The sequence below is a fragment of the Galeopterus variegatus genome, unplaced genomic scaffold (assembly GCF_000696425.1).
Source record: "Galeopterus variegatus unplaced genomic scaffold, G_variegatus-3.0.2 Scaffold6126, whole genome shotgun sequence".
Taxonomy (NCBI): Eukaryota; Metazoa; Chordata; class Mammalia; order Dermoptera; family Cynocephalidae; genus Galeopterus; species Galeopterus variegatus.
In genome coordinates, this window is record NW_007732237.1 from 19,767 (window position 1) to 34,630 (window position 14,864).

A 14,864-nucleotide genomic window follows, 5' to 3' on the forward strand; every position below is an offset into this window, starting at 1 on the left:
CATAGAAAAAAATCGTTAAATTCATATAGAATTTCAATGGACCTGAACAGTCAAAACAATCTTGAAAATAATAAATTTGGAGAACTCACACTTCCTAATTTAAAACTTAGTAGAAAGCAACGGTAGTCAAAAGAATGTGGTACTAGTATAAATACAGACCTAAAGAACAATGGAACAGTATAGAGTCCAGAAATGAACCCTTGCAAATATGTGAAATGATCTTTGACAAGGCTGCCAAGGCAGCTCAGTGTGAAAAGCTGTCTTATCAACGATGTGGTGTTGGGAAAACTGGAGACTCACATGCAAACCAATGAAGTCAGATCCTTACCTTACACAATGCACAAAAATTAACTGCAAATTGATTTAAGACTCCAAGTTAAGAACTATAACTGTGTACAAAACAGATAGGCTTGAAGACACTGGACTTGACAACAAATTCTTGAATTTGACACAAAAAACACATGTAACATAAGTAAAAATAGACAAATGGGATATCGAACTTAATCTGCACATCAAAGAAAACAATTAACCACAGAAAACCAGTTACTGGATTTAAACATGGGCAAAGGGCTTGAAGACATTTGTCTCCAACAAGATTTACAATTGACTAACAAGCATATGAAAAAATGTTCAACATCACTAATTACTACAGAAATGCAAATCATGACAAGCAAACAGATATGAGGTTGTTGGGAGGGAGGAGGGAGAGAGAGCAGGGAGGGAGGTTTCAGTAAAGGGCCACAATAATCAAGCACATTGTATATTGACAAAATAAAATTTTATAAAAAATTATATTTCTGATTGGTTATTGTTTTCTGTAGAAATGATATTGTGTTTGTATGTTGATATGGTATCCAGTGAACATACTAAAATTTTATTAGTTCTCATAGTTTGTAGATTTTCTTAGGTTTTTGATATAGACAATCCTATCATCTACTGATAGAGAGCATATATGTTTCTTTCCAATCCTTTACTTCTTATTTCTTTTTCTTTTTGCATTGCACCTGTTGTAAAATCAGTGGTAGTTGTCTTTTCTTATTCCTATCTTTAATGGGACTACTTCTACAATCTTATCATTAAGTATGTTGTTAGACATAAGTCTTTCAGAAGCATCCTTGATCAGGTTAAGGAAAACTGTAATAATCTGCTAAGAGGTGTGTGTGTGTGTGTGTGTGTGTGTGTGTGTTTTAATCTTGAAAGAGTATTGAATTTTATCAAATACCTTTTTGCATCTATTTGAATGCGCAATTTTTTTCCTTTAATTTATTAAAAGGAGATATTACATGAATAGATATTCTAAGTAACTGTGCCTTAAGGATAATCTTTCATAAAACTGGATGATAGATACAAGCATGTTTGTTTTATTACTTGTTATTCTTGTCTGTGTGTTTGAAATATTTCACAACATAAATAAATAAACAAAAAGGAATGAGTCTAACTAAAAAAAAAAAAAAAGAAATACAAATCAAAACCAAAATGAGATATTACTGCACTCTACTACCAAAAAATAAAACAAAAAATTACAAGTTTTAGAGATGACGTGTAAAAACTGGAACTCTTGTGAACTGTTGATGGCATTGTAAAATGGTGCAATCATCACAGAAAAACAGTTTGGAGGTCTCTTAAAAAATTAAAAATAACACTATCATATGATCCAGCAATTCCACTGCAGGGTATATAGCCCAAAAAATGAAAGTAGGGTCTAAAAGAGAAGTTTGCAAACTCATGTTTACAGCATTACAGTCGTGTCTTGGTACCCATGAGAGATGGGTTCCAAGACCTCCCATGGATACCAAAATCCATGGATGCTCAAGTCTCTGATGTAAAATGGCACAGTATTTGAACATAACCTATGCACATCTTCCCATACATTTTAAATCATCTCTAGGTTACTTCTGATACCTAATTCAATGTAAATAATATGTAAATTGATGTTATACTATATTGTTTATAGAATAATGACAAAGAAAAAAGTCTACACATGTTTAGTACAGATGCAATGTTTTTTTCTGAATATTTTTAATTCATGGTTGGTTGAATCCATGAACGCAAAACCTATGGAAAATGACAGCCAACTGTAGTATTCACAATAGCCACTGTTAATAAATGGATAAATACAATGTGATGCATACATATTATGGAATATTATTCTGCTTTAAAAGAATAAATCTCGTCACATGCTACAGTATGGATAAACCTTGATAACATTATGCTGAGTGAGATAAGCCAGTCACAAAAAGTCAATTACTATGTGATTCCACTTATAAAGAAGTTAAATTCATAGAAACAAAAGGAAGAATGGTGGTTATTAGGGGCTGGGGCAGTGGGAAGAGATCTTATATAAGGGGTATAAAGTTTCAGGTTTACAAGATGAAAAAATTCTGGAGATCTGTTGCACAATGGTGTAAATATATGTAACATTACCAAACTACATATTTGAAAATGGCTAAGATGGTTTAAAAAAGTACAACTCCAATTACAGATCATTACAATTCTGCAGGCATAACTTCAACAGAGAAAAAGTATCAAGTGACACTGCTATAACAAAACAAAGAAAGCAAAAATTGGGAGAAATGAGTCTAAACCTTATCTCAGTCTAACAGTAAATAATACCCATCTAAGTTTCTATGAACTAATTGGAAAAATGTACCAATGGCTGTAAATCATTAAAAATTTGTGTTTCCAACACAATTTCATCAAAATTTTAAAAATTCATTTTAATATTTATTGAGTAACAGAATATGCTCTGGATTTCTAGGAATTAAAAGGCATAAATCCCTATCCTTATAGAAGTCTAAGTGAGAGACTCTACTAGCAGTAAGTCATATGTTAGAGTTGTGTTGGGAGAAAAATAAAACAGCGAAGACAGATGGGGTTTGGGGAATGGGTACAAGACACTTAACTTAAACATTGGCCAGCGAACACCTCATAAAGATGATAGCAATGAACCTAAGGAGGTACAGCGAAGACAGATGGGGTTTGGGGAATGGGTACAAGACACTTAACTTAAACATTGGCCAGCAAACACCTCATAAAGATGATAGCAATGAACCTAAGGAGGTAAGGAAGAAAGTCACATGGGTATCTGGATACAGTATATACCAGGTAGAAAAAAGTTGAAGCACAAAGTCCCAAAGCATTGTCTCCAGCATGTTAGAAGAAGAGCAAGCCAACTGATTTGGCCTGAAATACATGAGCAAAAGGGATTTAGTTAAGATAACAGGATCAAGTGAAGGTAGATCAGATAGGACTTTCTATCCTTTGTAAGAACTTTCAGTGGGTGAAATGAGAAACCACTGAAGTATACCTAACCTGAAAGGCAACAAGCCCTAACCTTTTTATTATAATTTTTTAAAGTTTTTAAAATTTTTAAAAACTATCATCCCATCTTCTATTTTCATAATAGATACAGGTTAACAAAGAACAAGAAGCAAAAATAACACCTACCTGTTATGAGCTAACTACTTCCATAATCGAGGAGATGTTAAATGGCTTGGGTTTGGGTGGAGATGGTAAGAATTACCCATATTCTGAATATATATTACAAATTCACAACCAACATAAATTGCTGATGGACTAGATATGAATTATTACAGAACAAATCGAATCAAGAATGCCCAAAGATTTTTGGCCTGAGCGACTGAATAAATGTTAGCATCTCTAATGTGATGGGGAGAATAAAATAGGATGTCTATTTCATTAATGTTTTTGATGGAACATTTATACCTGTAATAATAAATTCATTACTTCTTAGTAATGAAAAGGTTAGTACTTCAGAGACTTATGATCATAGGAGAAAAAAATTCAACTTATATGTGTATTTTTTTTTTTGCCTTAGATTAGTTTGAACATCAATAAAAGTTCCAAGCATAAAAATAACATGATTTATTCCAATCATAAAATACATTATGATAAAATTCCATGGAGAAGTAGAAAATATCAGTATAAAATATTAGACAAAAACCAAACAATATAAAATGTTCAGTTGTTCAAAGGACATTTTGCTATTTTTAACAGACATGGTGGATAACAAATTCATATTATTTAGATTCCTTTGGATATGTTTATAGATTAAAAAAAATTACTTCAAAATATGAATACTCAGAAATGCCAGACATCATAACCTTGCTGTTTATTGTTATGAAAAATTTTAAACATGATCCTTACAATTTGCAAAGTTATTATGAGTAGTGCTATTATTAACATCTAGGACATATCTTTTGGTGAATATATGTAGACACTACTGGTGTACATACACCTGAGCCTGTAGTATACCTAGTACAATTACCCAGTCATGATGCAATTGCTTTAGAGTTATTGCTAACATTTTCACAAGGAGTTGTACAAATCTGCACTCTCATCAGTAGTGTATCAGAGTTCTTGTTGCTCCATTTCCTTGCCAACACAGAATGAATACCAGAAGGCAGAGGTCACTGGGAGAAATTTTAAAGATGCCTACCACACTGCGCACAGATTATCTTATTCTGTTAAACGTAAGGATGAAAATCACATATTCAATATCTACCATCACCAAAGTCAAACTTTACCTTGATTAATCCACCACTTTAAGTAAAATTGTTAAGTTGGAATACTTAGTAACACACAATACAATAGTGTCCCCTTATCTGAGAGGGATGTGGTCCAAGACCCCCAGTGGTTGCCTGAAACTGTGAACTGAATCCAAATGCCATCAATAGGATCACATTTCTGTTCATGTCTTACACCCCCAAATTTAATGCCTTTTCCATCTTAACTGAGAGGGGCATCATATCAATTCCAGAAACAAAGGCCACCCAGCCTTCCTCCTCCCCATTCTCCACCCTGTACTCACTCTGTGACCATAACATTTGCAGTTTGAGGTGCAACAGCAAAACTAGCATGAACTATTTTTTTTCTCTCCACCATTCCACAGACAGGAGATCCGTTTTTACCATAGATCTTACCAACCTCAACATAGGATTTTTTTTCTTTCCTTATTAAGTCACGAAATTTCACCTTTTCACGTAAAGGAGGCACTTTGTGACTTCTCTTTGGCACATGTGAAATGCCAGCATCACTCCTCTTGCACTTTGGGGCCAGTAAGCAAAATAAACGTTACCTGAACACAAGCACTGTCATATCATAAGTCAAACTAATAATCGAGATAGCTACTAAGTGACCAACAGGCAGGCAGCATATACCTCCATGGATGATTCACATCCTGGGTGCTACTCAAAATAGCATGTAATTTAAAACACAAAATTTTTAATGTGTGGAATTTTCAATTTTAATATGTTTGGACCATGGTTGACTTTGCTTATGTGAAACTATAGATAAGGGGGGACTGTTATAATTTTAAATTATGTCTGTATGTATATTGCATTTTTTCAGAGTTCATAAAATGATACCTTTGTAGTTCAACACTTTGAAAAATTAAAGTTTCCACTCAAAAGCCAGATATCAAAATATTTCTTCCTTCAATGGGCCGGCCCAGTGGCGCACTGGTACAGTGCACCGCTTGGGAGTGTGATGGCCAAGGGTTCGGATCCCACATACAGACCGGTTCCCACTCACTGGCTGAGCGAGGCACGGGGGCAACACCGAGGGTTGCGATCCCGTTGCCGGTCCCGGTCCGGTACGGGGGCGACACTGAGGGTTGCGATCCGTTGCCGGACACGGAAAAAGACAAAAGACAAAAGACAAAAAAAAAAAAAAAAACAGGAAAAAAGACAAAAAGGAAAAAAAAATTTCTTCCTTCTTGTAGGTGTTCCTGAAAATCCTTTGTAAAGCAAACAAATAATGAAATCTTCTTACCTATAAAATTTAAAGTACAAAGTTTATGAAATTATTTTTTCCCACTCATTTTTGTTCTTTTATAAACCAGAAATACACCCACCAAAGTCCAAAAATTTTACATGACAAACATCATCAAACTAACAAGCTGCATGGACCAAAGGTCACATCAATAGTGAAAGATTTTGATTTTATATTTTACAACTTGCTGCCCCACCTCCAAAATATCCTGCTTTGCTTCACATTATGAACTGTTAGGAATAATTCTAATTTGCTGTTGGACCCCAGAAAACTGTTTTTATGATTTTTTTGAGTGAATATAGTTAACATTTTCTTCTTACTCAACTCCTGCCAACAATCATTGGCAAAACTCTTTTAGAGCAATATTACTATTCTACTAACCTTCCCCACATTGCTTTCTAGAAGCCTTTAAAGAGCCCCAACCATGCCACTGCTGGTGCTTAAGCAGTGAGGTGTGAAGCCTGTCCTCAAGTTTCACTCTTAGCAATGTCTTGGATCCGGCAAGAGGGGCATCATACTCATCGAAGGCCAGCCAGCTACTCTCTTCTCCACCCTCTGCCTGCCAGCCTAGACACACACACATACACACACACACACACACTCACACACACTCTCTCTCTCACACACACACACACTCTCTCCCACTCTCTCTCTCTCCTCCTCGGCCTGCCACCCTATTCACACACACACTCACACACACTCCTCCCTCTCTCCCTCCTTTGGCCTGCAACCCAATACACACACACACACACACACACACACACACACACACACACACACTCCCTGTCTTTCTCCCCCCAGTTCTGCCACCCTATACACACACAAAAAAACACACAAACACACACATACATGCACAGTGTCTCTCTCTCTCTCTCACTCTCTTTTTCTCTTTCCCCCTTCTCTCTCACTCTCTCCCTCTCCCTCCCCACCTCTTCCTCTATCCCCCCACCCCCAGCACTCATTTTACATACAAGGAATACAACAAATTAAGTAACACAATTTGGTAGCAAAAACAGAGTAGTAGAAGAAGCCATTCTTTTTTCTTTCCAAACAAAACACCAACAGCAATCAGATTCTCTAATTCTTAATCTGTAACGTCTTAAAAAGCGTTTCTATTGAAAGACATCATCTTCTTAGACCAAGCTTCTCCTTCATTTTGCAGGAATTAATCCCAAAGCACAAACCCCTTTCACACCTCTTACTTTCCCAGCTACCACTTGCATAAACTTAAAGTCACCTGCTTATCAATTTCTTGGTAACCCTGGTACATTCTATCACTCTAATCACATTCTAGAATTTCATAGGTCATATCCCTTCTACATTCTCTCTACTTTCTACCTCTCTCATTCAAAACCTATTTTGAGTGCATAGCTGCTTATATTTCTGACATATGATTCCAAACATTAGTATCATAATATCAGAGGTATAAAAACCATTTTCAGATTTCAACTTGTAACTACATTTTTTTTTAGTTTTAAGACAAGAAAATTCAAATTAGTTCAAATAATTCAGCTTGTTTCCCTGCCTTCATTTGTCAGAGCACTTGCCCTGACATTTCCTCTCCTACCCACCACCCTCCCCGTTTGCCATCAAGCAGATATAGTAAACCCAGACAAAAACTCAGTTGTATGTAGCATTATGAACCAGAGCTGTTCCCCATTCCCAGTTTAACAGTGAATGTAAATAATGCATATACACATACCTATTTCCCAACTACATTGTTCACAGTGGCATTTCTGTTCATTTTTAAAAGGTAGCATGAATCTTATCAGCACAGAGAGAAAGCTTCACTGAAAACTCATTGCTAAACTGTCTAAGGACTGTTTATGTCTGCAGTAGCCTAATATAAAACATAACTTAGAATTAACTACTGTTTTCCCTACTCATTCTCTTTAAAGCAATGTATTGAAAAAATTAAAGTCTAAGGACACTGTCAAATGCTGTTGTTCAGGGCATTGTATTGAGAGTTATGACTTCTCCCGTTGATTAAAAAAAGAAAAAAAAAATCAAAAACATGCTTTTCATTCTGTCCAAATTACCACATGGCAAATTACAGCCACAAGTTGCTGTTGTTTGTTTGGTGCTATAATTTGTCACAAAAATGATTAGGTCTGAATTCATTATTTTAAAATTAATCACATTTCAGTATATGACCTCAAGATCTTTATTTCACGAGTTTAAATTCGTATTTGAGGTTTATCACTCAGAAATAATATTGGTGGATATTTAAATATGGTATTTGATATGTAAATGGTATTCACAGAATACAGTTATTACACTATTTTTGTGTATTCTATAAACAGTTGGTGTGTGGTAGATAATTGGCCACATGTCCACTCATCATTGATAAATCTATTTACACATTTTTATCAAAAATATGGTATTTACATATGTGTAGTACTTTCTTCTAAATTTTGCTTTAGTTCATTTTAATGTATAAAAATACCAAACCTCCAGAGTAATTTAATCTTCTTAAAGAATCACGACAGTAATGTCTTTATTTTCTGAACAGGCAGCTCTGGGAAAACTTTTTCTAGGTTTCATGAAAGCTAGACAGTTTTGTCTCCTCTATTATCACAACGAATGAGACTGGGTAAATCAAACTAAGCTAAAGAAAAACAGGAAAGACAGTGCAGCTACTTAAAACATGGAAACTGATCAAGAGTGACTAAACCACTTCCCATTTCCCCAGCGGTATATTTGGAAATTCATTGCTAAGCAGCGATGCTACCCCATCCTGTTGTGACTGCCCCGGAGTCCCCTGTTCCGATCCTACATCCTCATATAACTAGGGGTTTGGGCGTTTGACAGGCAGCCTGGCACAGGTAGCCTATGTGGAGCTCTGGGAGGAGCGGTCGTCGTGCGGGCTCCCATCGGAATTTTCTGTCTCTCCCTCGGAGATCGCCTGCATGGGCGTGTTGTACATCCGGCAGCGGACACTGTAGCGGCTGCTGCTGGCCGCAGGGGGTGCCCGGGAACGTCCAACCCTTGCCGATGCTGAGGTGGCAAAGTTCTTCGAGGAAAACCCTTCAGCATTAACTCGTGGAGAGCATGGAGAGAGAGGGGACAGTGCCTCGGCCCCAGGTGACCCCTGATGGGCATCATCGGTGCTTTGAGGGGACTCGGCTGTGAGCTCCCCAGGAGGTTTGGGCAGGATGGGACTCTTCAGGATCTCAGTGGCAGACATGCGGAAACTGGAATCTGAGCGACTGTCTTTCTTGAGGAGTAACAACTTAAACTCTTCGTTTGATGTGCTGGACTTTTTGGCATTTCGGTAGATGAGACCAGGAGACCTCTGGCGGGGTCTGAGACCTCTGCGGTTGTCACATTGCTCCTGGGTGAAGTGACAGAACCGGTGCTGCTGCTGCCGCCGCCGCCGCCAAGAGAAGCTCTCTATTTGCTTCCAATAGACATGTCCCCGGAATCTTTTCTTCCAAGTACTTTCCTCTTAGATATATATATTTTGTCCTTTTTGAGACCGGCCGCACTGCCCTCAGCCAGTGAGCACACCCGCCATCCCTATATAGGATCCGAACCCTCAGCGGGAGTGCTGCTGGCTCCCAGCGCCGCACTCTCCCGAGTGCGCCAGGGGCTCGGCCTTCCTCTTAGATATTTTAAGAAAAGGAAAAATGGGGCAAAAATGTTAGTCCACATACATTTTTAAGAAACTAAAAGTGTTCAGTCACATTTACGCATCTATTTAAAGAGCATTTTCAGTGCATTATATATGATAGGACACTAAGCATTGGGGCTACAGAGGTGAGGAGTAAGATACACTCTTTGCCCTTGTAGCACTCACAGCCCGAGGGAAAGTCTCTGAGAACCAGCGAACACAAATCAGGTTTGGGAGATGACAATTTCAGATCATGGCTGATGTGAGGCTGGAGGTTCCAGAGGACCTACTGTGATGTTTTGCAAGAGTTTAAAATACTGCTACCTGACTTCTGGTCACAGTGTGGTGAAGGACTGTAGCTTTTTCTTAATAAATCTGTCTCTGCAATACAGGCAAAATGCTCTGGTGTCCGGGATTGGCTTCCAAATAATACCAGAAGGAGCAAGTGCATGGAGGTGTGGATGGGACAGGACTGGCCATAGTTTGATGGTTGATAGGCTTGGGTGATGGCTATGTAGGGAGGCATTAGATTATTCTTGTCTACTTTTTTCAACTCTTCCACATAAGAATAAATTAAACGTCTTTTAAAATAAATCAATCCATCTTTGGCTGCAAATACCACTTCCCATAGCTTCTTAGGAACATCCACAGCATATTAAGCAGTGAACTGACTCTCAGTGAGGAACTTAAAACCTAGACCATCTCTGGAACTCTTAAAGAACTGTAAGCTCTCGGGCAGGCCTGGTGGCGCACTGCTACAGTGGCCGCTTGGGAGCGCACGTGGCGCTCCCGCCGAGGGTTCAGATCCCACATACAGACCGGTTCCTGTTCACTGGCTGAGCGAGGGGCCGGAGCAACACCGAGTGTTGCGATCCCGTTGCTGGTCCCGGTCCGGTATGGGCGCGACACTGAGGGTTGCGATCCGTTGCCGGTCAGGAAAAAAAGACAAAAAGGAAAAAAAGAAAAAGAACTGTAAGCTCTCAAGAAAACAAAATAATTCTTGTCACTGTGGTATAAATAAATAAGCAAATAAATAAATAAACCCTACACAAATGCAAATCTAAGGTCACCAAACTCAATAACTCTACCGAACCTCGACTCCCATCATCACATTATTGATCTTCTTTTGATAAGTAAGTAGGTGTGGATTCAGTGAATCTTCAGTGTAATTCAGTTCATTGAAAAGTATTGACAACATGATCACTGTCACCAACATAAAAATCCACAGGGCAGGGAAAATGTAAGCTTTGCAATTGGAGACCAGCCTGATTTTGGTGCACTGACACCTCTGTGGTTGATATCTTGCATATGCCAGTGTATGGAACTCCAGTAAGGTAGTGTTTTCAAGCTAACATTTGTTTTTAGCATCTACCATATTCCAGACTTTAAAATGTTATTTTATCATCAAAATCAAATATGTGAGCTATGGGTATCCCCATTTACAGTAAGGGAATAGCTTCAGAGGTTTTAACTTATTTGAGACAGCATACAACGTGGCAGAACTGGGATTCAAATCCCGGTCTTTCTGACTCTACTACTTATGTCCTGTCCACTTTCCAGACACTAGCATCCGGTTCTTTGGGATTGAGTACTTGGCTCTTTAACAGTACATGGCATTTTCGTAATTTGTCCTGGGGCTGAGGATAAACTGTGGGGGTTAGGGGAAATATAATTGGAGCTTAGACTGGACATAGAGGCAAAGAAAATTAAATTAATGATTCTTCACCCTCTGAGCAGAGAAGTGTGCCTACCAAGGTATACATAGAAGGTGTTTCTGACTGGCTCCTTTACAAAAGTTGTTGAAAAGCAGTGCTCCTTCTTTATGAGAGAACCATGTCAACAGAAAACAGAAGTTCCTTTAAAAAGTACAGTCCCAGCAAGAGAAAGATTGTAAGCTGCTTGCAAAGAGTTTGCTTCAAAAACGATAACTTCATGAGGTAGAAAAGATAATCCCAAAGTTCTGTCCCTTGGGAGTTCCATCTAGGTTTCCAAAACCTAATATCAGAAGGCAGTCATGTTTGTGAAATGGGTAGGCACATCATGACTGGCTAGCTCAGCTGGATGTAGGTTCGGTTTCCAAGGGCTAGTTTGTGCCGTGTTCTTTGGTCAACAGCTGTAACGAGTATGCTTGAAAATAGAGGCCACTGATCACAAGGGTGCTGGGGTCGCAGATGCAAGTGTACATGGGCAGTGTGGACACAACATTGTCCTGGAAAAGCAACCCAGAGGACAGCCCCTATTCATGGGATATGGGTATTATAGTTGGAGTTGAAGGCGAGTACTATTAAAGAAATTTCAGTTTGAAGAAGAGAGGAAGAAGGGGAGCAATAATGAGTTGTTCCGAGCTATTGAATGAGCAGGTATATCTACCATCTCATCTCAAACTTGGGGCTCTGATTGTTTTGATGAATCAGCATAGGCTTGTCTCTCGTAGTGTATCATCACAGCTTTGAGCATATTTTTTAGGCTTAAAAAATTATCTAAAAGTGAGAGATTGCACTAGAGTTTAAGCTTTCACTCTAAGTCACTCAATCACAAAATGGTTTTCACATAAGAACTTGTTCCAGAATATCTTTCCTTGGAAAAAAGGCCCAATATCTTTTCTCAGCAGTTCCTATGAAAGTCTCTTAATTGAGGTCTATTTTTATTTTTTTATTTTTTAAATTTTGTTGACATACAATGTGGTTGATAATTTGGCTCATTTCCAAAACCTCTCTCCCACCTCCCACTCCCCCCTGCCACCCGACAATGTCCTTTCTGTATGCTTGTTGTGTCAACTTCAAGAAATTGTAATTTTTATGTCTTCTTCTCCCCCACCCTGGTTTATTTATTTTTATTTGTGTGTGTGTGTGTGTGTGTGTGTGTGTGTGTGTGTGTGTGAATTTATTTATTTATTTTTCTCTCCCACCAATAAGTGAGAACATGTGGTATTTCTCTTTCTCTGCCTGACTTGTTTCACTTAATATAATTCTCTCAAGCTCCATCCATGTTGTTGCAAATGGCAGTATTTCATTCTTTTTTTTACCTGAGTAGTATTCTATTGTGTAGATGTACCACATTTTCTAAATCCACTCAACTGATGATGGGCATTTGGGCTGGTTCCATCTCTTGGCTATTGTAAAGAGTGCTGTGATGAACATTGGGGAACAGGTATACCTTTGACTTGATGCTTTCCATTCCTCTGGGTAAATTCCCAGCAGTGGGATAGCTGGGTCATATGGTAGATCTACCTGCAATTGTTTGAGGAACCTCCATACCATTCTCTATAGAGGCTGCACCATTTTGCAGTCCCACCAACAATGTATGAGAGTTCCTTTTTCTCCGCAACCTCGCCAGCATTTATCATTCAGAGTCTTTTGGATTTTAGCCATCCTAACTGGGGTGAGAAGGAATCTCAGTGTAGTTTTAATTTGCATTTCTCGGATGCTGAGTGATGTTGAGCATTTTTTCATATGTCTGTTGGCCATTTGTATATCTTCCTTAGAGAAATGCCTACTTAGCTCTTTGGCCCATTTTTTAATTGGGTTGCTTGTTTTTTTCTTGTAAAGTTGTTTGAGTTCCTTGTATATTCTGGATATTAATCCTTTGTCAGATCTATATTTTGGAAATATTTTCTCCCACTCTGTTGGTTGTCTTTTAACTCTGTCAATTGTTTCTTTTGCTGTGCAGAAGCTCTTTAGTTTGATATAATCCCATTTGTTTATTTTTCCTTTCATTGCCCATGCTTTTGGGGTCATATTCATGAAGTCTGTGTCCAGTCCTACTTACTGAAGTGTTTCTCTTATGTTTTCTTTAAGACGTTTTATTGTTTCAGGGTGTATATTTAATTCTTTAATTGATTTTGAGTTGACTTTAGTGTATTGTGAAAGGTATGGGTTGGGTTCCCATTTCTCTGCATCTTCATCAGGATTTCTTATTCTCTGCATTTTTGATAATGGCCAGTCTAACTGGAATGAGGTGATATCTCAATGTGGTTTTGATTCGCATTTCCTTGATGATTAGTGACGTTGAGCATTTTTCCATGTACATGTTGGCCATTTATATGTCTTCCTTTGAAAAATGTCTATTCAGCTCCTTTGTCCAGTCTTGAATTGAATTATCTGTTTTTGTTTGTTTGTTTGTTTTTTACTGTGAAGTTTTTTGAGTTCCATGTATACTCTGGATATCAATCCCTTGTTGGATGTGTAGTTTGCAAATATTTTCTGCCATTCTGTACATTGTCTTTTCACTCTGTTGATTGTTTCCATTGCTGTGCATAAGCTTTTTAGTTTGTTATAATCCCATTCGTTAATTTTTTCTTTTGTCGCTTTGTGCTTTGGAGGTCTTATTCATAAAGTCTGTGCAGTCCTACATCCTGAAGTGTTTCCCCTAAGTTTTCTTCTAGGAGTTTTATAGTTTCAGGGGTTATGTTTAAGTCTTTAATCCATTTTGAGTTGATTTTGGTATATGGTGACAGGTATGGGTCTAGTTATATTCTTCTACATATGGATATCCAGTTTTCGCAATGCCATTTATTTAAGAGGCTGCTTTTGCCCCAATGTATGTTTTGGATGTCTTTGTCAAATATCAGTTGGCTGTAAGTATGTGGGTTGATTTATGGGTTTGCTATACTGTTCCTTTGCTCCATGTGTCTATTTTTATGCCAGTACCATGCTGTTTTGGTTACTGTAGCTTTGTAGTATAGTTTGAAGTAAAGTAGTGTAAAGCCTCCAGCTTTATTTATTTATATGTTTATTTATTTATTTATTTACTAGCTCAGGATTGCTTTGGCTATTCTGGTGTTTTGTTGTTCTATATGAATTTTAGAATTTTTTTCTATTTCTGTGAAGAATATCATTTGTATTTTGATGGGGATTGCATTGAACCTGTAGCTCACTTTGGGTAGTTTGGACATTTCACTATGTTGATTCTTCCAATCCATGAGCATGGGATATCTTTCCATCTTCTTGTATCCTCTCTAATTTCCCTCAGCAGTAGTTTGTAGTTCTCATTACAGAGATTTTTCACAACCTTGGTTAACTGAATTCCTAAGTATTTTATTTTTTTGGTGGCTATTGTATATGGGCAAGCTTTCTTGATTCCTCTTTCTGCATGTTCACTTTTGGAAAATAGAAATGCTACTGATTTTTGTGTGTTGATTTAGTATCCTGCTACTGTGCTGAAACCATGTATCAACTCCAAGAGTTTTTTTGTAGAAGCTTTAGGCTGTTTGTTATATAGGATCGTGTCAACTGCAAACAGGGACAGTTTGACTTCATCTTTTCCAATCTAGATGCCCTTTATTTCCTTCTCTTCTCTGATTGCTCTGGCTAGTACTTCCAACACTATGTTGAATGGGAGTGGTGAGAGTGGGCATCCTTGTCTAGTTCCTGTTCTTAAAGGAAAAGCTTTCAGCTTTTCCCCATTCAGGATGATATTGGCAGTGGGTTTATCATATATGGCTTTAATTATGTTGAGA

General features: G+C 37.9%; 1 protein-coding gene across 1 annotated transcript in view; it reads right to left on the minus strand.

Moving 5' to 3' along the window:
- Nucleotides 1-8,623: 8,623 nt before the first annotated feature.
- The window catches only part of LOC103605862 (nance-Horan syndrome protein-like), a 68,511-nt gene continuing 62,270 nt past the window's right edge, over nt 8,624-14,864 (minus strand). The window contains 2 exon segments of the mRNA XM_008590469.1: nt 8,624-9,094; nt 9,097-9,247. Coding sequence (XP_008588691.1) covers nt 8,624-9,094; nt 9,097-9,247 — 622 coding nt within the window.